Source organism: Coregonus clupeaformis, chromosome 29 (genome assembly GCF_020615455.1).
Source record: "Coregonus clupeaformis isolate EN_2021a chromosome 29, ASM2061545v1, whole genome shotgun sequence".
Classification (NCBI taxonomy): domain Eukaryota; kingdom Metazoa; phylum Chordata; class Actinopteri; order Salmoniformes; family Salmonidae; genus Coregonus; species Coregonus clupeaformis.
Window position 1 is genome coordinate 64,007,000 of NC_059220.1, and position 25,606 is coordinate 64,032,605.

The 25,606-nt window shown below is 46.6% G+C and overlaps 1 protein-coding gene across 3 annotated transcripts in view; it reads left to right on the forward strand.

Annotated features, from left to right (window-relative positions):
- Positions 1 to 25,606, forward strand: part of LOC121572289 (rho family-interacting cell polarization regulator 2) — a 95,038-nt gene that overhangs the window by 63,880 nt on the left and 5,552 nt on the right. For 2 of the 3 annotated variants that reach the window (XM_041884311.2, XM_041884312.2), the window contains exons 7-18: positions 7,968 to 8,117; positions 8,312 to 8,375; positions 8,806 to 8,849; positions 10,006 to 10,131; positions 10,462 to 10,610; positions 16,073 to 16,202; positions 16,854 to 17,305; positions 17,418 to 17,682; positions 18,942 to 19,111; positions 20,789 to 20,957; positions 23,908 to 24,040; positions 24,205 to 24,369. In XM_041884311.2, coding sequence (XP_041740245.2) covers positions 7,968 to 8,117; positions 8,312 to 8,375; positions 8,806 to 8,849; positions 10,006 to 10,131; positions 10,462 to 10,610; positions 16,073 to 16,202; positions 16,854 to 17,305; positions 17,418 to 17,682; positions 18,942 to 19,111; positions 20,789 to 20,957; positions 23,908 to 24,040; positions 24,205 to 24,369 — 2,017 coding nt within the window. Of the gene's footprint in view, positions 1 to 7,967; positions 8,118 to 8,311; positions 8,376 to 8,805; positions 8,850 to 10,005; positions 10,132 to 10,461; positions 10,611 to 16,072; positions 16,203 to 16,546; positions 16,697 to 16,853; positions 17,306 to 17,417; positions 17,683 to 18,941; positions 19,112 to 20,788; positions 20,958 to 23,907; positions 24,041 to 24,204; positions 24,370 to 25,606 lie in introns of all 3 variants that reach the window. The other variant, XM_041884310.2, reaches the window with a different exon arrangement.

Below are 25,606 nucleotides of genomic sequence, written 5' to 3' on the forward strand. Positions count from 1 at the left end.
TTGGTAGAGCATGGCGCTTGCAACGCCAGGGTTGTGGGTTCGTTTCCCACGGGGGGGCAGTATGAAAATGTATGTACTCACTAACTGTAAGTCGCTCTGGATAAGAGCGTCTGCTAAATGACTAAAATGTAAATGTAAAATGAAACTAGCTCTCATGAGAAACGCCACAGGAATGGAAGACCCAGAGTTACCTCTGCTGCAGAGGATAAGTTCATTAGTTACCAGTCTCAGAAATTGCAGGCCAAATAAAAGTCACCGACACATCTCAACATCAACTGTTCAGAGGGGACTGTGTGAATCATGCCTTCATGGTCGAATTGCTGCAAAGAAACCACTACTAAAGGACACCAATAAGAAGAAGAGACCTGCTTGGGCCAAGAAACACGAGCAATGGACATTAGACCGGTGGAAATTTGTCCTTTGGTCTGATGAGTCCAAATTTGAGATTTTTGATTCCAACCGCCGTGTCTTTGTGAGAAGTGGTGTGGGTGAACGGATGATCTCTGCATGTGTAGTTCCCACCGTAAAGCATGGAGGAGGAGGTGTTATGGTGTGGGGGTGCTTTGCTGGTGACACTGTCTGTGATTTATTTACAATTCAAGGCACAATTAACCAGCATGGCTACCACAGCATCCTGCAGCGATACACCATCCCATCTGGTTTGGGCTTAGTGAGACTATCATTTGTTTTTCAACAGGACAATGACCCAACTGACCTCCAGGATGTGTAAGGGCTTTTTACCAAGAAGGAGAGTGATGGAGTGCTGCATCAGATGACCTGGCCTCCACAATCACCCGACGTCAACCCAACTGAGATGGTTTGGGATGAGTCGGACGGCAGAGTGAAGGAAAAGTAGCCAACAAGTGCTCAGCATATGTGGGAACTCCTTCAAGACTGTTGGAAAAGCATTCCAGGTGAAGCTGGTTGAGAGAATGCCAAGTGGTTGCAAAGCTGTCATCAAGGGTGGCTATTTGAAGAATCTCAAATATAAAATATATTTAGATTTGTTTAAAAATGTTTGGTCTCTACATTTCTTTTTTTTTTTTTTTACATGATTCCATATGTGTTATTTCATAGTTTTGATGTCTTCACTATTATTCTACAATGTAGAAAATAGTCAAAATAAAGAAAAACCCTTGAATGAGTAGGTCTGTCCAAACTTTTGACTGGTACTGTACATATTACTTCAATTACCTCAACTAACCTGTGATCCCGCACATTGACTCTGTACCGGTAATCCCTGTATATAGCCTCACTACTGTTATTTTGCTGCTGCTATTTAATTATTTTATTTATATTTTTTACTGATCACTTATTTTTCTTAAAACTGCATGGTTGGTTAAGGGCTTGTAAGTAAGCATTTCATTGTAAGATCTATACCTTTTGTATTCGGCGCATGTGATAAATAAAATGTGATTTGATTTGATTAGTGAACAGAGCCCCAGGACCAGCTTGCTTAGGGGACTCCTTCTCTAGGTTAATCTCTCTATAGGTGATGGCTTTGTTATAGGTGGTTTGGGAATCGCTTCCTTTTAGGTGGTTGTAAAATTTAACAGCTCTTTTCTGGATTTCGATAATTAGAGGGTATTGGCCTAATTCTGCTCTGCATACATTATTTGGTGTTTTACGTTGTACGTGGAGGATGTTTTTGCAGAATTCTGAGTGCAGAGTCTTAATTTGGTGTTTGTCCCATTTTGTGAATTCTTGGTTGGTGAGCGGACCCCAGACCTCACAATCTTAAAGGGCACTGGGTTCTATAACTGATTCAAGTATTTTTTGCCAGATCCTAATTGGGATGTCAAATGTTATGTTCCTTTTGATGGCGTAGGAGGCCCTTCTTGCCTTGTCTCTCAGATCGTTCACAGCTTTGTGGAAGTTACCTGTGGTGCTGATGTTTAGGCCGAGTTAGGTATAGTTTTTTGTGTGCTCTTGGGCAACGGTGTCTAGATGGAATTTGTATTTGTGGTCCTGGCAACCGTACCTTTTTAGGAACAACATAATTTTTGTCTTACAGAGATTTACTGTCAGGACCTAGGTCTGACGGAATCTGTGCAGAAGATCTAGGTGCTGTTGTAGGGCCTCCTTGGTTGAGGACAGAAGCACCAGATCATCAGCAAACAGAAGCCATTTGACTTCAGATTCTAGTAGGGTGAGGCCGGGTGCTGCAGACTGTTCTACTGCCCTCGCAATGTGTTGATATACAGTGGGGAGAACAAGTATTTGATACACTGCCGATTTTGCAAGTTTTTCTACTTACAAAGCATGTAGAGGTCTGTAATTTTTATCCAGAAAATCACATTGTATGATTTTTAAGTAATTAATTTGCATTTTATTGCATGACATAAGTATTTGATCACCTACCAACCAGTAAGAATTCCTGCTCTCACAGACCTGTTAGTTTTTCTTTAAGAAGCCCTCCTGTTCTCCACTCATTACCTGTATTAACTGCACCTGTTTGAACTCGTTACCTGTATAAAAGACACCTGTCCACACACTCAATCAAACAGACTCCAACCTCTCCACAATGGCCAAGACCAGAGAGCTGTCTAAGGACATCAGGGATAAAATTGTAGATCTGCACAAGGCTGGGATGGGCTACAGGCAATAGGCAAGCAGCTTGGTGAGAAGGCAACAACTGTTGCCGCAATTATTAGAAAATGGAAGAAGTTCAAGATGACGGTCAATCACCCTCGGTCTGGGGCTCCATGCAAGATCTCACCTCGTGGGGCATCAATGATCATGAGGAAGGTGAGGGATCAGCCCAGAACTACACGGCAGGACCTGGTCAATGACCTGAAGAGAGCTGGGACCACAGTCTCAAAGAAAACCATTAGTAACACACTACGCCTTCATGGATTAAAATCCTGCAGCGCACACAAGGTCCCCCTGCTCAAGCCAGCGCATGTCCAGGCCCGTCTGAAGTTTGCCAATGACCATCTGGATGATCCAGAGGAGGAATGGGAGAAGGTCATGTGGTCTGATGAGACAAAAATAGAGCTTTTTGGTCTAAATTCCGTGTTTGGAGGAAGAAGAAGGATGAGTACAACCCCAAGAACACCATCCCAACCGTGAAGCATGGAGGTGGAAACATCATTCTTTGGGGATGCTTTTCTGCAAAGGGGACAGGACGACTCCACCGTATTGAGGGGAGGATGGATGGGGCCATGTATCGCGAGATCTTGGCCAACAACCTCCTTCCCTCAGTAAGAGCATTGAAGATGGGTCATGGCTGGGTCTTCCAGCATGACAACGACCCGAAACACACAGCCAGGGCAACTAAGGAGTGGCTCCGTAAGAAGCATCTCAAGGTCCTGGAGTGGCCTAGCCAGTCTCCAGACCTGAACCCAATAGAATATCTTTGGAGAGAGCTGAAAGTCTGTATTGCCCAGCGAACAGCCCCGAAACCTGAAGGATCTGGAGAAGGTCTGTATGGAGGAGTGGGCCAAAATCCCTGCTGCAGTGTGTGCAAACCTGGTCAAGACCTACAGGAAACGTATGATCTCGGTAATTGCAAACAAAGGTTTCTGTACCAAATATTAAGTTCTGCTTTTCTGATGTATCAAATACTTATGTCATGCAATAAAATGCAAATTAATTACTTAAAAATCATACAATATGATTTTCTGGATTTTTGTTTTAGATTCCGTCTCTCACAGTTGAAGTTTAACTTGTTCTCCCCACTGTATATGTTGAAGAGGGTGGGGATCAAGCTGCATCCCTGTCTCACCCCATGGCCCTGTGGAAAGAAATGTGTGTATTTTTAGCCAATATTTACTGCACACTTGTTGTTTGTGTACATGGATTTTATGTTGTATGTTTTTCCCCCAACACCGCTTTCCATCAATTTGTATAGCAGACCCTCATGCCAAATTGAGTCAAACACTTTTTTGAATTCAACAAAGCATGAAAAGACTTTGCCTTTGATTTTGCCTTTGATTTTGTTTGTTTGTTTGTCAATTAGGGTGTGCAGGGTGAATACGTCGTCTGTCGTACGTTAATTTAGTAAAAAGCCAATTTGACATTTGCTCAGTACATTGTTTTCACTGAAGAAATGTACAAGTCTGCTGTTAATGATAATGCAGAGGAATTTCCCAAGGTTGCTGTTGACTCATTTATCCCACGGTAGTTAATTGGGACAAATTTGTCTCCACTTTTGTGGATTGGGTTGATCAGTCCTTGGTAGCAAATATTGGGGAAGATGCCAGAGCTAAGGATGATGTTTAAGAGTTTATAGCCAATTGAAATTTGTGGTCTGTATATTTTATCATTTAATTTAGGATACCATCAACACCACAGGCCTTTTTGGGTTGGAGGGTTTGTATTTTGTCCTGTAGTTCATTCAATGTAATTGGAGAATCCAGTGGGTTCTGTTAGTCTTTAATAGCTGATTCTAAGATTTGTAATTGATCATGTATATGTTTTCGCTATTTGTTCTGACTGACGACTGATCCGTGTAAAGGAAAGAATGAATGGGGCCATGTATCGTGAGATTTTGAGTGAAAACCTCCTTCCATCAGCAAGGGCATTGAAGATGAAACGTGGCTGGGTCTTTCAGCATGACAATGATCCCAAACACACCGCCCGGGCAACGAAGGAGTGGCTTCGTAAGAAGCATTTCCAAGGTCCTGGAGTGGCCTAGCCAGTCTCCAGATCTCAACCCCATAGAAAATCTTTGGAGGGAGTTGAAAGTCTGTGTTGCCCAGCGACAGCCCCAAAACATCACTGCTCTAGAGGAGATCTGCATGGAGGAATGGGCCAAAATACCAGCAACAGTGTGTGAAAACCTTGTGAAGACTTACAGAAAACGTTTGACCTGTGTCATTGCCAACAAAGGGTATATAACAAAGTATTGAGAAACTTTTGTTATTGACCAAATACTTATTTTCCACCATAATTTGCAAATCAATTAATAAAAAATCCTACAATGTGATTTTCTGGATTTTTTTTCCTAATTTTGTCTGTCATAGTTGACGTGTACCTATGATGAAAATTACAGGCCTCTCTCATCTTGTTAAGTGGGAGAACTTGCACAATTGGTGGCTGACTAAATACTTTTTTCCCCCACTGTAACTCCACCATTCCTACCGATAATATCATTTACGAAGATTATACTTTTTTTTTTTTTTTTTCTCAAAAAATAACATTTTTTAAAAATCAATTAGTACATTTGAGTTTAACCACAATATTTGTTGCAATATTTGTTCTGTCATTTCTGGAGGATTAAATTGAAATTGCAACCAACTTTCTATGGCTTGTTTTAGAAATAGTGATATTTGGGAGATGATTTCCTTTTCAAATACCTGAAAGTGAGGGGTTGTAATCTGAATAAAGGGAAAAAGTCCCTTCTTGAACATTGGGTGAGACAATCTTACTAGTTTGCTAGAGAACCAGTTCGGATTTAAGTATAATTTTTATATGACTGAAGCTTTTAGTGATAGGTCTAATGCTTTAATATTTAATAATTTCTGTCTTCCGAATTCATATTCATTATATTAATAGGCCCGTTTAATTTTGTCTGGCTTAGCCGCCCAAATAAAATGGAGTCTTTTTTCTCATATAATTAAAAAACTGTTCGCTAGGTGTAGGCAAGACCATAAGCAAATAGGTAAACTGGGATAATACTAAAGAGTTAATCAGGGTGATTTTTCCACAAATTGACAGGTATTTACCTTTCCATGGTAGCAAGATCTTATCTATTTTTGCAACTTTCATTAAAATGTATTGGAGTGAGATCATTTATTTCATATGGGATATGTATTCCGAGTATATCCACATCACCATCAGACCATTTTATTGGTAATCTACAAGGTAATGTAAAAATTTTATTTTTTAGTGATCCAATACGTAATATAGTACATTTATCATAATTTGGTTGTCCGCCTTCTGTCCCCTATCAACACTTTTTAAACTTTTGGTGCCAACGAGAATGACATAAGAAAGAAGTCAAGATGACTAGCTTGATTGAGTCTCTGCCATGTATATCTCACTAGATCAGGATATTTAAGCCTCCATATATCTACTAGTTCTAATGTATCCATGACATTCACGATTTCCTTAAGAGCATGAGGGTGATTGTTTGTAGTGTGATTTCCTTTACAGTCCATTGAGCTATTTAAAACTGTATTATAATCTCCCACCATAATAATAGAGTCTTGAATTGCTTGCAAGGTCGATAATTGATTATATATATATATATTCAAAGAAGTGTGGATCATCATTATTTGGTCCTTGTTATAGAGCCAGAAAGATTGGAGAATCTCCATTTTGGATAGATAAGTCATATTGTTGTTTGTTTAGTGTGTTCCAATTTTCACGGAAGTGGTTAGATTCAATGTATTCTTCAATTACATTGAGCTGATTTCTGATGTGCTGTTCCTTCTTTTTCTATAGTGCATTTCTGTATTGTTTTAGTGATTTACCATAGTGAAGGCTTAGACTCAGGTTTTCTGGGTGTCTATGTTTTTGGTTGGATAGGTTCTCAATTTCTTTCTTAGGTTTTTGCATTCTTCATCAAACTATTTGTCATTGTTTTGAATTTTCTTAGGTTGTCTGCTAACATTTTTAGATTTGATAGGGAAGCTGAAAGGTAAAATATACTGTTTAGGCTTTCTACTGCCAAGTGTACACCTTTACTATTACAGTGAAATGTTTTGTCCAGTAAGTTTTCTAAAAGGGACTGAATTTGTTGTTGCCTAATAGTTTTTTAGTAGGTTTCTACACTACTTTCCTTCCATCTATAGCATTTCTTAATATTGTGCAGTTCCTTTGGTTTTAATGCCTCATGATTGAGTATGGCTCTGTTCAAGTAGACTGTGATTTTTCTGTGATCTGATAGGGGTGTTAGTGGGCTGACTGTGAACGCTCTGAGAGACTCTGGGTTGAGGTCAGTGATAAAGTAATCTACAGTACTACTGCCAAGGGATGAGCTGTAGGTGTACCTACCATAGGAGTCTCCTCGAAGCTGACCATTGACTATGTACAGACCCAACGTGCGACAGAGCTACAGGAGCTGTGAACCGTTTTTGTTGGTTGTTTTGTTATAGTTGTGTCTAAGGGAATACTGTCACCTCCAGGTAGGTGTTTGTCCCCCTGTGTGCTGAGATTGTCAGGTTCTTGTCCAGTTCTGGCATTTAGGTCGCCACAGACTAGTACATGTCCCTGGAAATGGTTGATCTCCCCCTCTAGGATGGAGAAGCTGTCATCGTTAAAGTATGGGGATTCTATTGGGGGGATATAGGTAGCACACAGGAGGTAGCACTCTGTTGAGATCATTTCCTTATTAATTTCTAGCCAGATGAAATTTTTTCCTGTTTTTACTAATTTAATAGAGTGGGTTAGGTCTGCTCTATACCAAATTAGCATACCTCCTGAGTCTCTTTCCTGTTTCACACCTGCTAGTTTGGTGGATGGGACTACCAGCTGTCTGTAACCTAGAGGACTACCAGCTGTCTGTAACCTGGAGGACTACCAGCCGTCCCTTTTTTCTCTCCTCAGTCCATGGGCTTAGCATAGTTAATATGAAGGGGGATGTCGGTCAGTGTGCTGTGCTGTAATCTAAATGTGATCAAGGGTCTGAGACGCTGGGTTGCTCATCATTCTGTCAGACATGGTAATCAGCCTTCCCCGGAGGCAGACTCAGTCCCTCATGTAGCCACCACAGCGCTCTAGAATGATAATTCATCTGCATGCTGAATATTTAGTATCTTTATGTAAGAGGGAGGATGGATTAGAAGCTTGTTTCACAAGCTTCCAAGACTGTTATTGCACGATCAGTGCAGAATGTGCCGACTATGTGTGTTTGCGTGTGCATACTTTAATATAGGTTATAAATCTGTAACCCTTTCTTTGCTGTGTATATTTTAAGTCTATAACCCACTGCTTTCTGTACTTTCTACATGTCTAAGTGTGTAACCCTCTCTCTGCTGCGGTGGATAGATTTGAACTGTAACCCTCTGTGTCCCCTGTAGGTGGATGAGCTGTATGAGGCGTTCTGTATCCAGCACAGGCTGAGGGAGGGAGCCAGTAAGATGAAGCAGGCCTTCTCTGCCTCTCCCTCCACCAAGGCCACCAGAGAGAGCATGTCAGAGGTCAACCGCAGATACAAGGAGTACACAGAGGTATAGATACATGCACGCATGCATGCACATACACAAATATACTGTGTAATCATCAGTCCATTCACCGTCACCATACGATCACCCACTGAGATCTAACACAGTTCTGGTGCCTGATGTCAGAGTTTGATGAATGAGTTTGGTTTGTCTCCAGTTGTTTTTTGTTTTTGTGCTGATCCTTCTCCTTTCCTCCTCAGGATATGAGCACGTTAGAGGGGGAGCTGGAGAACATGTTGGGGGAGTTCCATATCAAAATGAAAGGTAAGACGGAGGCCAGTGGAACAGCCGTTAGAGTAGAGGTATCTCATAGGGAAGACTGGAGACAAACGAGCAATGATTTTACACAACAATTATCTCCATCTCTCTCTCTCTTTCGCTGTCTCACTGTCTCTCTGTCTCTCAATCTCTGTTTCTCTCTCCCTCTCTCTCTCTCTCTCTCTCTCTCTCCCCATTCTCTCTCTCTCTCTCTCTCTCTCCATCCCTCTCTCTCTCCATCCCTCTCTCTCTCCATCCATCCCTCTTTCTCTCTATCCATCTCTCTCTCTCTATCCATCCCTCTCTCTCTCTTTCCATCTCTCTCTCTCTCTCTCTCTCTCTCTCTCTCTCTCTCTCTCTCTCTCTCTCTCTCTCTCTCTCTCTCTCTCTCTCTCTCTCTCCATCCCTCTCTCTCTCCATCCCTCTCTCACTTCAGGTCTTGCTGGCTTTGCTCGTCTCTGTCCAGGAGACCAGTATGAGGTGAGTTAAATGAATGAGGCCCTCTCTACATCACAAGTAGACAACTATATATTTCCCAATCTGCGGACTGGCTCCAAAACGGCACTTCTGAATTGATCAAAACGACTGTTTCATGGTTCTTAACTTCTGTCTCCTTGGCTCAGCATCTATCTCTAACTGCTGTCTTTCTCTTTCTCTCTCTCTCTTTCTCTCTCCCCCTCTCTCTTTCTCTCACCCCCTCTCTCTTTCTCTCTCCCCCTCTCTCTTTCTCTCACCCCCTCTCTCTTTCTCTTACCCCCTCTCTCTTTCTCTCACCCCCTCTCTCTTTCTCCCACCCCTCTCTCTTTCTCTTACCCTCTCTCTCTTTCTCTCACCCCTCTCTCTTTCTCTTACTCTCTCTTTCTCTCACCCCCTCTCTCTTTCTCTCACCTCTCTCTCGTTCTCTTACCCCCTCTCTCTTTCTCTCACCCCCTCTCTCTTTCTCTTACCCCCTCTCTCTTTCTCTCACCCCCTCTCTCTTTCTCTCACCCCTCTCTCTTTCTCTTACCCCCTCTCTCTTTCTCTCTCCCCCTCTCTCTTTCTCTCTCCCCCTCTCTCTTTCTCTCACCACCTCTCTCTTTCTCTCTCCCCCTCTCTCTTTCTCTTACCCCTCTCTCTTTCTCTCACCCCTCTCTCTTTCTCTTACCCCCTCTCTCTTTCTCTTACCCCCTCTCTCTTTCTCTTACCCCTCTCTCTTTCTCTTACCCCTCTCTTTCTCTCTCCCCTCTCTCTTTCTTACCCTCTCTCTTTCTCTCACCCCCTCTCTCTCTCTCTCCCCCCCTCTCTTTCTCTCTCCCTCTCTCTTTCTCTTACCCTCTCTCTCTTTCTCTCACCCTCTCCCTTTCTCTTACCCCTCTCTCTTTCTCTTACCCCTCTCTCTCTTTCTCTCTCCCCCCTCTCTCTTTCTCTCACCCCCTCTCTCTTCTCTCCCCCTCTCTCTTCTCTCACCACCTCTCTCTTCTCTCTCCCCCTCTCTTTCTCTTACCCCCTCTCTCTTTCTCTCACCCTCTCCCTTTCTCTTACCCCCTCTCTCTTTCTCTCACCTCCTCTCTCTTCCTTTCTCTCTCTCCACCCTCCTTCCATCTCTCTCTGTTTCTCTCCCTCCATCCCTCTCTCCCTCCCTCCATCCCTCCGTCAGATCTTTATGCGGTATGGGCGTCAGCGCTGGAAGCTGAAGGGGAAGATAGAGGTGAACTCCAGACAGAGTTGGGACGGAGAGGAGATGGTTTTCATGCCCCTCATCACAGACCTCATCAACATCAAGGTACACATGACATTGCTATATCATATGATGCGGTTGGTTTGCTGAAATGTTAAATACCTATCCAGGCATTCTGAGATCTGGCATGAGTCTGCAATGTATTCCGTTTTGAATTCTGCCCCTGTCAAACCATTTCTGAGGGCAAACCACAGTCCTCCAAAGGTTCTGAAGCCAAATTACCTTTGACCCCTGGTCCCAACATTCTGTCTTTGGTCCAATCAGGTGACAGAGCTGGAGGGTCTAGCCACACATCCTGGTGGGCAGTGTGATCTGACCTCTAACTTCCTGTCTCTGGTCCAATCAGCTCTAACTTCCTGTCTGTGGTCCAATCAGGTGACGGAGCTGAAGGGCCTGGCCACTCACATCCTGGTGGGTAGTGTGATCTGTGAGACCAAGGATCTGTTCACCGCCATGCCTCAGGTGGTGGCTGTAGACGTCAACGACCTGGGAACCATCAAACTCAACCTGGAGGTCACATGGTTGTAAGTCAGTGTTTCCTAAACTAGGGGTCGTGACCCCATGTGAGGTCGCCTGATTTGAAAATGGGGTCGTGCGAGAAACTCGCTTGATTCATAGAACCGGGGTTACTTCAGTAACCTCTGGTAGCCGCTAGATGTGGTTGTAATGAACAGAGCAGTTTGTGTTTTCTACCTACAAATGTGGCTCAATATTTACGAACCTTTTAAGCTACAAAATATGATGTTAATATAAATAAAAAAGTTTGGGAACCCCTGTTATAAGTGGACTTCATTAAATGTCTATTTGAGTGTGTACATGTTTTTAAGGTATGACTAGTGACTGTTGAATCTGAATCAGTTCACATGGAGTTATTAGTGTTGTCAAGGAGCAGAAAAACATCAACAACAACTTAAAAACAGCAAAACAAAGCATCCTTTAGGACGTAGTATTATAAACTACACAATACTACAGCGGTTAGTTACAGTGGGGAAAAAAAGTATTTAGTCAGCCACCAATTGTGCAATTTCTCCCACTTAAAAAGATGAGAGAGGCCTGTAATTTTCATCATAGGTACACGTCAACTATGACAGACAAAATGAGAAAAAAAATCCAGAAAATCACATTGTAGGATTTTTTATGAATTTATTTGCAAATTATGGTGGAAAATAAGTATTTGGTCAATAACATAAGTTTCTCAATACTTTGTTATATACACTGTGATGTCACGAGAGGCTGTGTCCTGGAGGGACGTTACATCCCCCTGAGGTGGCTGCAAACCCAGACAGCTATGGCTCCATCTGCTGGTATGGTCGGGAACTCCACCCCCTCTATGGCCAATCTTCCACGCAGCTGAAACAAATGAGGAGCTGATGAGCTGAAGGTTTGGGAAGGGAAGAGACACAGTCTCCAAGCTGGGCTCTCTGGAGGACAAGAGTGTTGCACGTCCACTTCCATGAGGAATATAAGGATTTGGAGATACTTACCTTTGGGAAATACTCACCTTTGGATATATGCACCTGTGGAAATACGTGAGAGACATTTGGAAGGACTTTTTGCTGGGTTGGCCACTAGCTGCAACGTGGACTACAGTAAGGCTGGGGAAAAGTTATCTGAGCGAGTGAGAATTATGATTTTGGATGTGGGAAGAGACATCCCTGAACTGTTAACCCTTAAAGAGCCACAAGAGAACAGAATTTTGTTATATTTTCGTTAATTTCCCAAGACCTATAATAAAATCCTGTTTTGTTTGAACCTTGTCTCCTTGCACTACTTGAGCAATCCCGCTGAAAGCTGTGTAGCCTCTCGTGACGTCACAGATGGTGGAGAATACGGGCAAGCTCAAGCGTTAATAGTGCATGTCAGAGGAGGATACCGAAGGTTTGATCACCCAGTTTTCCAAGTTGGCCGTAGGCTCCCCGCCGACTGAAATGGAGGACATATTGAAAGCCCTTGTTGCTGGCCAGCAAGCCCAGATGCAAGCAAACGTGGCTCTCTTGGAGGAGCAAAAGAAAGCCAACCTTCTGAAGGCAGAGGAATTGCAGTTGCAGAGACAGAGGGTTGTCCAAAATACCCGCCAATAAAGGCAAGTGACTTTATATCTAAGATGGGAGCTACCGATGACATTGAGGCATACCTGCATGCATTTGAGGCCACGGCCACTAGGGAAGCCTGGCCCAAGCAACAGTGGGTTGGTCTGTTAGCCCCCTTTCTAACCGGGGAATCGCTGAATGCTGTCCGGGACCTGGGCCCTGACCAGGTTACTGACTATGATGCCCTGAAGTCTGAGATCCTCAGCAGATATGGACTCACAAAGTTTGGTATGGCCCAGCGCTTTCACAGCTGGACCTTCCAACCAGACCAACCTCCTCGGGCGCAGATGCATGAACTTGTCCGAATCGCCAGGAAATGGCTGGATCCGCAGAGGAATACAGCAGCGGCGGTGGTGGAGGCCGTTGTGGTGGATCGTTACTCACGCGCCCTGCCTTATGAGGCAAAACGGTTCATCAGTCAACAGGCCTTGACCACGGCTGATCTGACCGTGGAAGCTGTGGAAAAGTACCAGGCCACAGCGGAGATGCTGAATGCTTCCCCGAAAAGACCCCAGGAGGGCGGCCCCCACCACAAATGGGAAGAACTCCGTCCAAAGGACCCCAAGGTCTCGAACCCAGCCACGTCAGGACTTATCCCGGCTCCAGGGGGAGCCAGAAACCAGGCGGGTCCAAGAAGAGTACACCAGGAGGGGGAAACTCGACAGTGTTACCGGTGTGGGGAGATGGGACATATCTCCTGGCAGTGTGGGAAACCAGCCGATGAACCTATGCCCACTGCGGAGTCCTCCAGCTCAGCACCCACACACCGTTTTGCCTCGCTCTTGGGAGTCGTAGATGGCGGCCCAGATCGACCCCACCTGCCCGGTAACTGTGAATCACCATGATGTGGAGGCCTTACTGGATTCTGTAGCCGGGCCACCCTGGTGCGTAAGGATTTGGTGGGCCCAACGTGTCTGACCCCCGGGAAAGTCCTCCCAGTTTCCGTGTCCATGGGGACACCAGAGAGTACCCCATTACTGAACTTGTGACAATGACCAGCACACGGGGAACCATACACACGACGGCGGGGGTGGTTGATTCCCTCCCCGTCCCTGTCCTAATTGGACGAGACTGCCCAGCCTTTACCCACTCTGGAGAGAGTCTCAGGAGAGGATAACCCGAGTACCTCGGAAACGGAGAGGCAAGACTCATCCTGGGAAGGCTCCGGTGCAATCCTCCGAGTTACTCACTCCCGCCCGGGCTCTGATAGGGAGGGGCAGGTGCCCAGACCGACACAGAGACGGAGCTACAGTGAATCTGGACAAAGAACTGTCTGGTCTGGAAGGGGACCGCTGAGAGGTATCGTTTGTTAAAGCAACAGTTAGACATGAAGACAGAAGAGTTAGATATCCTCCAGGCTAAACTTCCAACAGAGCTCCTTCCTAAGCAACAGGAGGAGGCTGGAGAGGCTGCGCAGGACCATCGAGGAGTGTGAGGAGACCCTGCGCAGTAGTAAGGAGGTCCAGAAGAAGGCAGAGGAGAAGTACAAGGTGTTGGAGAACAAGATGAAGAATGCGGAGGCAGAGAGAGAGAAGGAACTGAAAGCTGCTCAACAGAAGCTAAACTCTGCTAAAACCAAGGCTGATGGTTCAGTAAGAAACTCAAGGAGAGAGACAACAGGAGGCTGAATCCCTGGTCCTAGAGTTGGAGGAGTTGAAGAGAGAGCAGTCTGGCAAGCACCACGGCAATGCGGACGCCCTCCCGGCGTGATGCCTTCTTCGCTGCCTTTACCCCGACGAGGACGTCGGGTCCCGAGGAGGGGGGATGTGTGATGTCACGAGAGGCTGTGTCCTGAGGGACGTTACATCCCCTGAGGTGGCTGCAAACCCAGACAGCTATGGCTCCATCGCTGGTATGGTCGGGAACTCCACCCCTCTATGGCCAATCTTCCCACGCAGCTGAAACAAATGAGGAGCTGATGAGCTGAAGGTTTGGGAAGGGAAGAGACACAGTCTCCAGGCTGGGCTCTCTGGAGGACAAGAGTGCGCACGTCCACTTCCATGAGGAATATAAGGATTTGGAGATACTTACCTTGGGAAATACTCACCTTGGATATATGCACCTGTGGAAATACGTGAGAGACATTTGGAAGGACTTTATGCTGGGTTGGCCACTAGCTGCAACGTGACTACAGTAAGGCTGGGGAAAAGTTATCTGAGCGAGTGAGAATTATGATTTTGGATGTGGAAGAGACATCCCTGAACTGTTAACCCTTAAAGAGCCACAAGAGAACAGAATTTTGTTATATTTTCGTTAATTTCCCAAGACCTATAATAAAATCCCTGTTTTGTTTGAACCTTGTCTCCTTGCACTACTTGAGCAATCCCGCTGAAAGCTGTGTAGCCTCTCGTGACGTCACAACACTTTGTTGGCAATGACACAGGTCAAACGTTTTCTGTAAGTCTTCACAAGGTTTTCACACACTGTTGCTGGTATTTTGGCCCATTCCTCCATGCAGATCTCCTCTAGAGCAGTGATGTTTTGGGGCTGTCGCTGGGCAACACAGACTTTCAATTCCTTCCAAAGATTTTCTATGGGGTTGAGATCTGGAGACTGGCTAGGCCACCCAGGACCTTGAAATGCTTCTCACGAGGCCACCCTTCGTTGCCCGGGCGGTGTGTTTGGGATCATGTCATGCTGAAAGACCCAGCCACGTTTCATCTTCAATGCCCTTGCTGATGGAAGGAGGTTTTCACTCAAAATCTCACGATACATGGCCCCATTCATTCTTTCCTTTACACGGATCAGTCGTTCCTGGTCCCTTTGCAGAAAAACAGCCCCCAAAGCATGATGTTTCCACCCCATGCTTCACAGTAGGTATGGTGTTCTTTGGATGCAACTCAGCATTCTTTGTCCTCCAAACATGACGAGTTGAGTTTTTACCAAAAAGTTCTATTTTGGTTTCATCTGACCATATGACATTCTCCCAATCCTCTTCTGGATCATCCAAATGCACTCTAGCAAACTTCAGACGGGCCTGGACATGTACTGGCTTAAGCAGGGGGACACGTCTTGCACTGCAGGATTTGAGTCCCTGGCGGCGTAGTGTGTTACTGATGGTAGGCTTTGTTACTTTGGTCCCAGCTCTCTGCAGGTCATTCACTAGGTCCCCGTGTGGTTCTGGGATTTTTGCTCACCGTTCTTGTGATCATTTTGACCCCACGGGGTGAGATCTTGGTGGAGCCCCAGATCGAGGGAGATTATCAGTGGTCTTGTATGTCTTCCATTTCCTAATAATTGCTCCCACAGTTGATTTCTTCAAACCAAGCTGCTTACCTATTGCAGATTCAGTCTTCCCAGCCTGGTGCAGGTCTACAATTTTGTTTCTGGTGTCCTTTGACAGCTCTTTGGTCTTGGCCATAGTGGAGTTTGGAGGTGACTGTTTGAGGTTGTGGACAGGTGTCTTTTATACTGATAACAAGTTCAAACAGGTGCCATTAATACAGGTAACGAGTGGAGGACAGAGGAGCCTCTTAAAGAAGAAGTTACAGGTCTGTGGAGAGCCAGAAATCTTGCTTGGTTGTAGGTGACCAAAGTACTTATTTTCCACCATAATTTGCAAAAAAATACATTAAAAATCCTACAATGTGATTTTCTGGACAAATTTTTCTCAATTTGTCTGTCATAGTTGACGTGTACCTATGATGAAAATTACAGGCCTCTCTCATCTTTTTAAGTGGGAGAACTTGCACAATTGGTGGCTGACTAAATACTTTTTTTCCCCACTGTACATCAGTTTATGTTGTGTAAGTGATGAAGTTATGCTGTAACGCTGCCCTCTTCTGGAGAACCTGGGTGTCTGCTCCAGTGTTACGGCAGCATTAACCTAGTAGTTTATAGTTCTTTAATGGACTCCTTTCCCCTTCTGACTGTCTCTCTGTTCTCCCCCCATGCAGTCCATTCGATGTGGAAGACCTGACCCTGTCTTCAGGGAACGTGAGCAAGGCCACCGCCCTCCAGAGACGGGTGTCTGTGTACAGCCAGGGCACGCCTGAGACACCCACCTTCCAGGACCAGTCCTTCTTTGTGAGTACCGCACAGAGCCTCCTCTCCCTGGGGTGGGATAGGGGAGGGGAGTGGGTGTCCCATTGCTGTCTTATAACACATCACACTGCTCACAGCACTGGATTCCTCATTGCACTAACCCACTAACACAGCCCTTGTGTTGACTGGATTGCTTTAAACTGTGAAACCAACAGCTTATGTCTGTCTATGAATGCAATGCAATGGCTAAGTCTGACTAACCCTAACCCACCCATCCCTCCCTCCCTCCCTCCCTCCCTCCCACCCAACATCCCTCCCTCCCTCCCACCTCTCACCTATTCCTCCTCCCGCCCCTGCCTCCCCTGCTCCCTGTGTGTGTGGTAAAGAAGTGGCACCCCCGTCCCTCCCCGACCCAGCATCGCCTGTCCTTCCTCCACGGCCTGAGGAACTCCCTGTTAGAGAAGCTGAGACGCAGTCGCTCCTTTGGCGACCTGGCCTCCCTCCGCCCCAGGCCCAAGTCCAGCCTGGAGGTGTATGTGAGTGAGGTGTGCTACGCTAGGGCTAGTCCTGTTTACCCCTGCCTGTGTGGCTGTGCCTGCTTATTTGTTAGCATGGAGTGGCTTGTGTCAGCCTGTGTAGAACAGTAGAAGTAGTAAAGAGTTTGCTGTGATGCTCTTCTCTCTCTCTCTCCAGTCCACCCTCCCTGACGACGTCTTTGAGAACGGTGGGTGTGGCAATGCCGAGTGCAAGCGACTCTCCTTCACCTTCTCCGATACTTCAGTCTCCTCCCCCAGCCTCGCCCCCGGCCAATCCAACCCTGAAATCACCGTCACGCCCCCTGAGACCTACCCCCAGTCCCAAATCCCCAACATTGAAGTCACCAAGGAAGAGACTGTTCGAATACATGCAGACGTAGTGGAAGAGGCAGAGGAGGGTGAGGAGGAAGAGGAGAGTAGCGGTAGCAGCGGCAGCGTGAGTGCCAGCCTGGTCAGCGAGGAGGCAGAGTCAGAGTGGGAGAGGGCGGAGTCCCAGTGTAACGGAGGCTCCGTCTCTCTCTGCTCGCAGCGGCAGTTGTCTGCGGTCGCTCCTGGGGGTGTGTTTCTGGACCACACTGCGCCGGACAGGGATGAAGATGAGGATGACAGGTAACAGATTTATGTTTTGTCTTTATGATGTGCAGAGGCCAAACAAATCTCCCCTATAGGGACAATGAAATTGTATTGTAACGTATTCTATTAAATGGTATTCTATTGTTAGCTCAGAGCTGCTGAAGCCCGTAGAACTTGACACTGAAGAACCAGGCAGCTTGACCAGGCAGCTGGTGAGGAGGCTGACATCGTCTGACATTCTGCCCGAGGCGGGGGTTCTGAGCTGGGCTGGGGAGGGGAGCAGGGCCTTCCTGGAGAGCAGCCTGGAGGAGACCCTGCAGAGTCTGCTACTGAGGCTAGAGTCACTGGGACAACGCTGTAGAGAGCTGCAGGACCTGGAACAGGAGGTGATGCGCCTGGAGGACCTGCTCAAGGTGAGGCCTGCACTTTCTCCTCAAGCAACTGTGTGTACATCACAGGGTTGGGGGTCAATGCAATGTTAGCTGAATTTGACATTTCATTTCTCCGTAGGAATTCATTTCAATTCCTGAATTGACTTCAGACAGAATTGACTCCAACCCTGGTGCATTACCTGTTACATTTGACATTTTAGTCATTTAGCAGACGCTCTTATCCAGAGCGACTAACAGGAGCAATTGGGGCTAAGTGCCTTGCTCAAGGGCACATCGGCAGATTTTTCACCTACTCGGCTTGGGGATTCGAACCAGCGACCTTTCGGTTACTGGCCCAATGCTCTTAACCGTTAGGCTGTAGCGGTAGTTTATGTTAGTTGTTGTATTGTGACTGTAGCCTAATTGTAGCCTTGAGATACAGTTCGATCCCCTCAGTAGGAGGCCAACCTAGTCTGATACAGTTCGATCCCCTCTGGCTGCAAGTCCTCTCTCCCTCAGTAGGAGGCCAACCTAGTCTGATACAGTTCGATCCCCTCTGGCTGCAAGTCCTCTCTCCCTCAGTAGGAGGCCAACCTAGTCTGATACAGTTCGATCCCCTCTGGCTGCAAGTCCTCTCTCCCTCAGTAGGAGGCCAACCTAGTCTGATACAGTTCGATCCCCTCTGGCTGCAAGTCCTCTCTCCCTCAGTAGGAGGCCAACCTAGTCTGATACAGTTCGATCCCCTCTGGCTGCAAGTCCTCTCTCCCTCAGTAGGAGGCCAACCTAGTCTGATACAGTTCGATCCCCTCTGGCTGCAAGTCCTCTCTCCCTCAGTAGGAGGCCAATCTAGTCTGATACAGCTCGATCCCCTCTGGCTGCAAGTCCTCTCTCCCTCAGTAGGAGGCCAACCTAGTCTGATACAGTTCGATCCCCTCTGGCTGCAAGTCCTCTCTCCCTCAGTAGGAGGCCAACCTAGTCTGATACAGTTCGATCCCCTCTGGCTGCAAGTCCTCTCTCCCTCAGTAGGAGGCCAACCTAGTCTGATACAGTTCGATCCCCTCTGGCTGCAAGTCCTCTGGCGTTACCAGACAACGTATTCAACCCAGGGTCTGATCTCTCCCTCAGTCCTCTGGCGTTACCAGACAACATATTCAACCCAGGGTCTGATCTCTCCCTCAGTAGGAGGCCAACCTAGTCTGATACAGTTCGATCCCCTCTGGCTGCAAGTCCTCTGGCGTTACCAGACAACGTATTCAACCCCACACCCTGCAGGCTTTTTCAGGGTCTGATCTCTCCCTCAGTGCCGCCTCCCGGGCCACAGGAGCAGGTCGTCCAGCCTCAGCCTGATGGTTGAGAGCGCCCTGGAGAGCTTTGACTTCCTCAACACCTCCGACTTCGACGACGATGACACGGGTGATGACCAAGCCCTCCACCGCACCGTGTTCTTTGACATGGAGGCGGAGAGCATCGGGTGAGTCAGGAGGGAGGGACGGGAGGAGGGGGAGGGCAAGTCCCCTCCCCGGTCCTCTCTCTAGTCTACTACCCCCTCTGTCCCTCCACAGCTCTCCACAGCTCTCCACGGCCAATGAGATTCTACTGGGCCTGTGTGTGTGTGACTAACCCAGGCTGTCTCTCTCCCCCATCTTTCTCCCCCCATTTGTGTCTCTCTCCCCCCATCTCTCTCTCCCCCATCTCTCTCTCCCCCATCTCTCTCTCCCCCCTATCTGTCTCTCTCTCCCCCCTATCTGTGTCTCTCTCCCCCCATCTCTCTCTCCCCCATCTGTCTCTCTCCCCCCTATCTGTGTCTCTCCCCCCATCTGTGTCTCTCCCCCCATCTCTCTCTCCCCCCTATCTGTGTCTCTCTCCCCCCTATCTGTGTCTCTCTCTCCCCTATCTGTGTCTCTCTCTCCCCCCATCTGTCTCTCTCCCCCATCTCTCTCTCCTCCATCTGTCTCTCTCCCCCATCTGTCTCTCTCCCCTATCTGTGTCTCTCTCCCCCCTATCTGTGTCTCTCTCCCCCTATCTGTGTCTCTCTCTCCTCCATCTGTCTCTTCCCCCATATCCCCCCCCATCTGTCTCTCCCGCCCTATCTGTCTCTCCTCCCCTCCTGTCTGTCTCTCCAGTCCTGTGCCTCTGTGCAGTGGAGTCAGGTTAGCAGTCTCAGGCAGGTGTAGGTTATCTCTGGGTTAGCAGTCTCAGGCAGGTGTAGGTTATCTCTGGGTTAGCAGTCTCAGGCAGGTGTAGGTTATCTCTGGGTTAGACTGTTGTCTTGTGACTGTGTCCTGTATGTTATGTGGTGTGATTGTGATTGTTGTCGGTCCTCTGTGCAGGCCTAACAGTGTTCAGGCTTGGTTTGTTTGTCTGTGTCCCATGTGTCTCTCTGGCCATGTCCCTCTCATATCTTCTTCTTCTTCTTCTTCTTCTTCTTCTTCTTCTTCTTCTTCCTCTTCCTCTTCTTCCTCTTCTTCCTCTTCTTCCTCTTCTTCCTCTTCCTTGTCTTCCTGTTAGTCTCTGGCACCCACTTCCTGTCCAAGTCACAATCACTCGATACATAAGTAGCATTTTGTTAGCCAGTAAATGATTGTCTGTACCATAGCCTCTATATTACGATGGAAAAATTACTTAAAGGTGCAATATGCAGGAAGCGCTCTGCCATTTCCTGGTTGCTAAAGTTCCAATAGTTTGCCTAATTTCAGTTTATGTGTAAAAACAAGCAGTCAGTGTAGAGAATCATTGTACCATCTAAACTGCTGTGAAATATATTTTCAATAACCAAAAATATTGTTGTTTCAGCTGTTTGAAGCTGGTGTACAAAACTGAAAGTAAAAGAGTCAAAAACGAAACTTAAGAACGGGAAGCATAGAAATAGCCCACATAGAACAGATCTACCACTTCTTAGACTTGCTTTCAATGAGAATGACATATCTATAATTCACATTTCTATGTGAATTTGGTCGGGGGGTCGCCCAAAAAGTTACATATTGTAGCTTTAAATTAATGGATTTATACTGCATTTAACTCTAGCATCCCATATCATGCTGATTCACATACTGTTATATTCTAATGGCTTTAGTAGTGATTGTAGTGCACTTCTATACCCTGCTGCTGCCCTCTGGTGACTGTGCATATCTCCTGTCTGTCTTAACAGGCCTGGGAGCCCGCACCCAGAGGCCAGGGGCCACCTGAGTGAAGCCCTGACGGAGGACACCGGGGTGGGCAACAGTGTGGCCGGCAGCCCCCTGCCTCTTACCACCGGCAATGAGAACCTGGACGTGGCCATCGTCATTCACCTGCAGTACTGCGACCATCTCATCCAGGTGAATTAAAAGATGTTCCAGTGCCATCAGAGGCTTTGGATGGAACTCTGGAAAATGATATTTCTGATTGATAACAATCAAATCAAATCAAATCAAATCAAATTTTATTGGTCACATGCGCCGAATACAACAGGTGCAGACATTACAGTGAAATGCTTACTTACAGCCCTTAACCAACAGTGCATTTATTTTAAACAAAAAAAGTAAGAATAAAACAACAACAAAAAAGTGTTGAGAAAAAAAGAGCAGAAGTAAAATAAAGTGACAGTAGGGAGGCTATATATACAGTAAAATAAAGTGACAGTAGGGAGGCTATATATACAGGGGGTACCGTTGCATAGTCAATGTGCGGGGGGCACCGGCTAGTTGAGGTAATATGTACATGTGGGTAGAGTTAAAGTGACTATGCATAAATACTTAACAGAGTAGCAGCAGCGTAAAAGGATGGTGTGGGGGGGCAGTGCAAATATTCCGGGTAGCCATGATTAGCTGTTCAGGAGTCTTATGGCTTGGGGGGTAGAAGCTGTTGAGAAGTCTTTTGGACCTAGACTTGGCACTCCGGTACCGCTTGCCGTACGGTAGCAGAGAGAACAGTCTATGACTAGGGTGGCTGGAGTCTTTGACAATTTTGAGGGCCTTCCTCTGACACCGCCTGGTATAGAGGTCCTGGATGGCAGGGAGCTTTGCCCCAGTGATGTACTGGGCCGTACGCACTACCCTCTGTAGTGCCTTGCGGTCAGAGGCCAAGCAGTTGCCATACCAGGCGGTGATGCAACCAGTCAGGATGCTCTCGATGGTGCAGCTGTAGAATTTTTTTGAGGATCTGAGGACCCATGCCAAATCTTTTTAGTCTCCTGAGGGGGAATAGGCTTTGTCGTGCCCTCTTCACGACTGTCTTGGTGTGTTTGGACCATGATAGTTCGTTGGTGATGTGGACACCAAGGGACTTGAAGCTCTCAACCTGTTCCACTACAGCCCCGTCGATGAGAATGGGGGCGTGCTCAGTCCTCTTTTTTTTCCTGTAGTCCACAATCATCTCCTTTGTCTTGGTCACGTTGAGGGAGAGGTTGTTGTCCTGGCACCACACGGCCAGATCTCTGACCTCCTCCCTATAGGCTGTCTCATCGTTGTCGGTGATCAGGCCTACCACTGTTGTGTCGTCGGCAAACTTAATGATGGTGTTGGAGTCGTGCCTGGCCATGCAGTCATGGGTGAACAGAGAGTACAGGAGGGGACTGAGCACGCACCCCTGAGGGGCCCCCGTGTTGAGGATCAGTGTGGCAGATGTGTTGTTACCTACCCTTACCACCTGGGGGGCGGCCCGTCAGGAAGTCCAGGATCCAGTTGCAGAGGGAGGTGTTTAGTCCCAGGATCCTTAGCTTAGTGATGAGCTTAGAGGGCACTATGGTGTTGAATGCTGAGCTGTAGTCAATGAATAGCATTCTCACGTAGGTGTTCCTCTTGTCCAGGTGGGAAAGGGCAGTGTGGAGTGCGATAGAGATTGCATAATCTGTGGATCTGTTGGGGCGGTATGCAAATTGGAGTGGGTCTAGGGTTTCTGGGATTATGCTGTTGATGTGAGCCATGACCAGTCTTTCAAAGCACTTCATGGCTACAGACGTCAGTGCTACGGGTCGGTAGTCATTTAGGCAGGTTATCTTAGAGTTCTTGGGCACGGGGACTATGGTGGTCTGCTTGAAACATGTTGGTATTACAGACTCAGTCAGGGACATGTTGAAAATGTCAGTGAAGACACTTGCCAGTTGGTCAGCACATGCTCGGAGTACACGTCCTGGTAATCCGTCTGGCCCTGCGGCCTTGTGAATGTTGACCTGCTTAAAAGTCTTACTCACATCGGCTACGGAGAGCGTGATCACATAGTCGTCCGGAGCAGCTGGTGCTCTCATGCATGCTTCAGTGTTGCTTGCCTCGAAGCGAGCATAGAAGTGGTTTAGCTCGTCTGGTAGGCTTGTGTCACTGGGCAGCTCGCGGCTGTGCTTCCCTTTGTAGTCTGTAATAGTTTTCAAGCCCTGCCACATCCGACGAGCGTCAGAGCCAGTGTAGTATGATTCAATCTTAGACCTGTATTGCCTCTTTGCCTGTTTGATGGTTCGTCGGAGGTCATAGCGGGATTTCTTATAAGCGTCCGGGTTAGAGTCCCGTTCCTTGAAAGCGGCAGCTCTACCCTTTAGCTCAGTGCGGATGTTTCCTGTAATCCATGGCTTCTGGTTGGGGGTATGTACGTACGGTCACTGTGGGGACGACATCATCGATGCACTTATTGATGAAGCCAGTGACTGATGTGGTGTACTCCTCAATGCTGTCTGAAGAATCCCGAACATGTTCCAGTCTGTGCTAGCAAAACAGTCCTGTAGCTTAGCATCTGCGTCATCTGACCACTTTTTATTAACCGAATCACTGGTGCTTCCTGCTTCAGTTTTTGCTTATAAGCAGGAATCAGGAGGATAGAGTTATGGTCAGATTTGCCAAATGGAGGGCGAGGGAGAGCTTTGTATGCGTCTCTGTGTGTGGAGTAAAGGTGGTCTAGAGTTTTTTTCCCTCTGGTTGCACATTTAACATGCTGGTAGAAATTAGGTAGAACGGATTTAAGTTTCCCTGCATTAAAGTCCCCGGCTACTAGGAGCGCTGCATCTGGATGAGCGTTTTCCTGTTGATTAATGGCCTTGTACAACTCATTCAGTGCAATCTTAATGCCAGCATTGGTTTGTGGTGGTAAATAGACAGCTATGAAAAATATAGATGAAAACTCTCTTGGTAAATAGTGTGGTCTAACAATCTAACGTAATAGACTCCGACATGCAAACTAATTATGGAGCGGTTGTAGAATTGTTTTTGCATTGATCTAATAGTGCGGGATGGAAGATCTCCTATCATTAATTGGCCACGACTATGTGCGACTGTATAGTAATGTGTATGTGTGTAATGACAGCTCCTGTCCAGTGGGGGGAGCCCTTGGCAGCGTCGAGCCCAGCTCCAGAAGCTCTCAGCTCAGACTCAGCTGTTAGAGGAACTGGGAGAGATCAGCACAGAACTCATGGGGAGCATCACCTCTGCTGCTGACGGTGAGTACTCTACTCTGGTCTACTCTGGAGCAGGGGAGAGAGTCATGGGAGGAGTGAGACTTGAGGGGACTAATTCACTGAGCAGTGTGTTTGTCTTTCTGACTTACACATTGCACATGTATCTATAACCTAATAATACATCTCCGTCTGTCCCTCTCTCTCAGTGCTCCCAGGGCTGGCGGAGCGGCCTGCCCGGATGGCTCTGTGGTCGGAGTGTAGTGGTTCTGGAGCGCTGTTCCACACTACGCTGAACAGGGTGCTCAGACACATGCGCCACAGCTACACCAGCCCACTGCAGGAGAGACACCCTCACACCGCAGCTGACACAGGTAGGGCCTTTTCTTTGTGTGTGTCATAAAATGTATAACTACTGTATTGTGTTTAACTATGTGTGTCCAACATACCGTACTTTGCAAATGCAACTTATTTCTATGTGAAAACTGAAATGGTTTATTCATTCCTTTTTCCATTTAGTATGCCTATCGAGTATCATATTGTGATTGTCTTGTATATATATTAAGGATTGATTGTTGTATATATTAGGGATTGATTGGTGTATATATTAGGGATTGATTGTTGTATATATTAGGGATTGATTGGTGTATATATTAGGGATTGATTGTTGTATATATTAGGGATTGATTGGTGTATATATTAGGGATTGATTGTTGTATATATTAGGGGTATTTGAGACCAGGGAGACGTACCTGTTGTTTATTAGGAAATGGAACTGGACTACTTAGCTCAATTTATGAAACAAACAACAATTTTGTCTCATTGTTTGTTGCCACTACAATTGTCGCTTGATGAGGTGAAAAAAAAAACCTTGCTGCATCCCCCCCCTCCCTCTCCAAAAGGACCACAGTGGAAATAAGCTTTTAAGCTTTATTGTGTTTTCCTGGATGATTTTCTTAAATTGTATGTGGAGGCGTCACCGGCTGGAGTGCCCTTATGTATGTATGTATTTTTAAAATGGTCTAATAAATTCAATCAATCAACGGGTGTGGCTGAAATAGACTAATCCACTCATTTGAAGGGGTGTCCACATGCTTTTGTATACAGTGCATTCGGAAAGTATTCAGACCCCTTTTTCCACATTTTGTTATGTTACAGCCTTATTCTAAAATTGATTAAATTGTTTTTTTTCCTCATCAATCTACACACAATACCCCATAATGAGAAAACAAAAACAGGTTTTTAGAAATTCTTGCAACTGTATAAAAGAAACTGAAATATCACATTTACATAAGTATTCAGACCTTTTACCCAGTACGTTGTTGAAGCACCTTTGGCAGCGATTACAGCCTTGAGTCTCCTTGGGTATGACGCTACAAGCTTGGCACACCTGTATTTGGGGAGTTTCTCCCATTCTTCTCTGCAGATCCTCTCAAGCTCTGTCAGGTTGGATGGGGAGCGTCGCTGCACAGCTATTTTCAGATCTCTCCAGAGATGTTCGATCGGGTTCAAGTCCGGGCTCTGGCTGGGCCACTCAAGGACATTCAGAGACTTGTCCCGAAGGCACTCCTACATTGTCTTGGCTATGTGCTTAGGGTTGTTGTTCTGTTG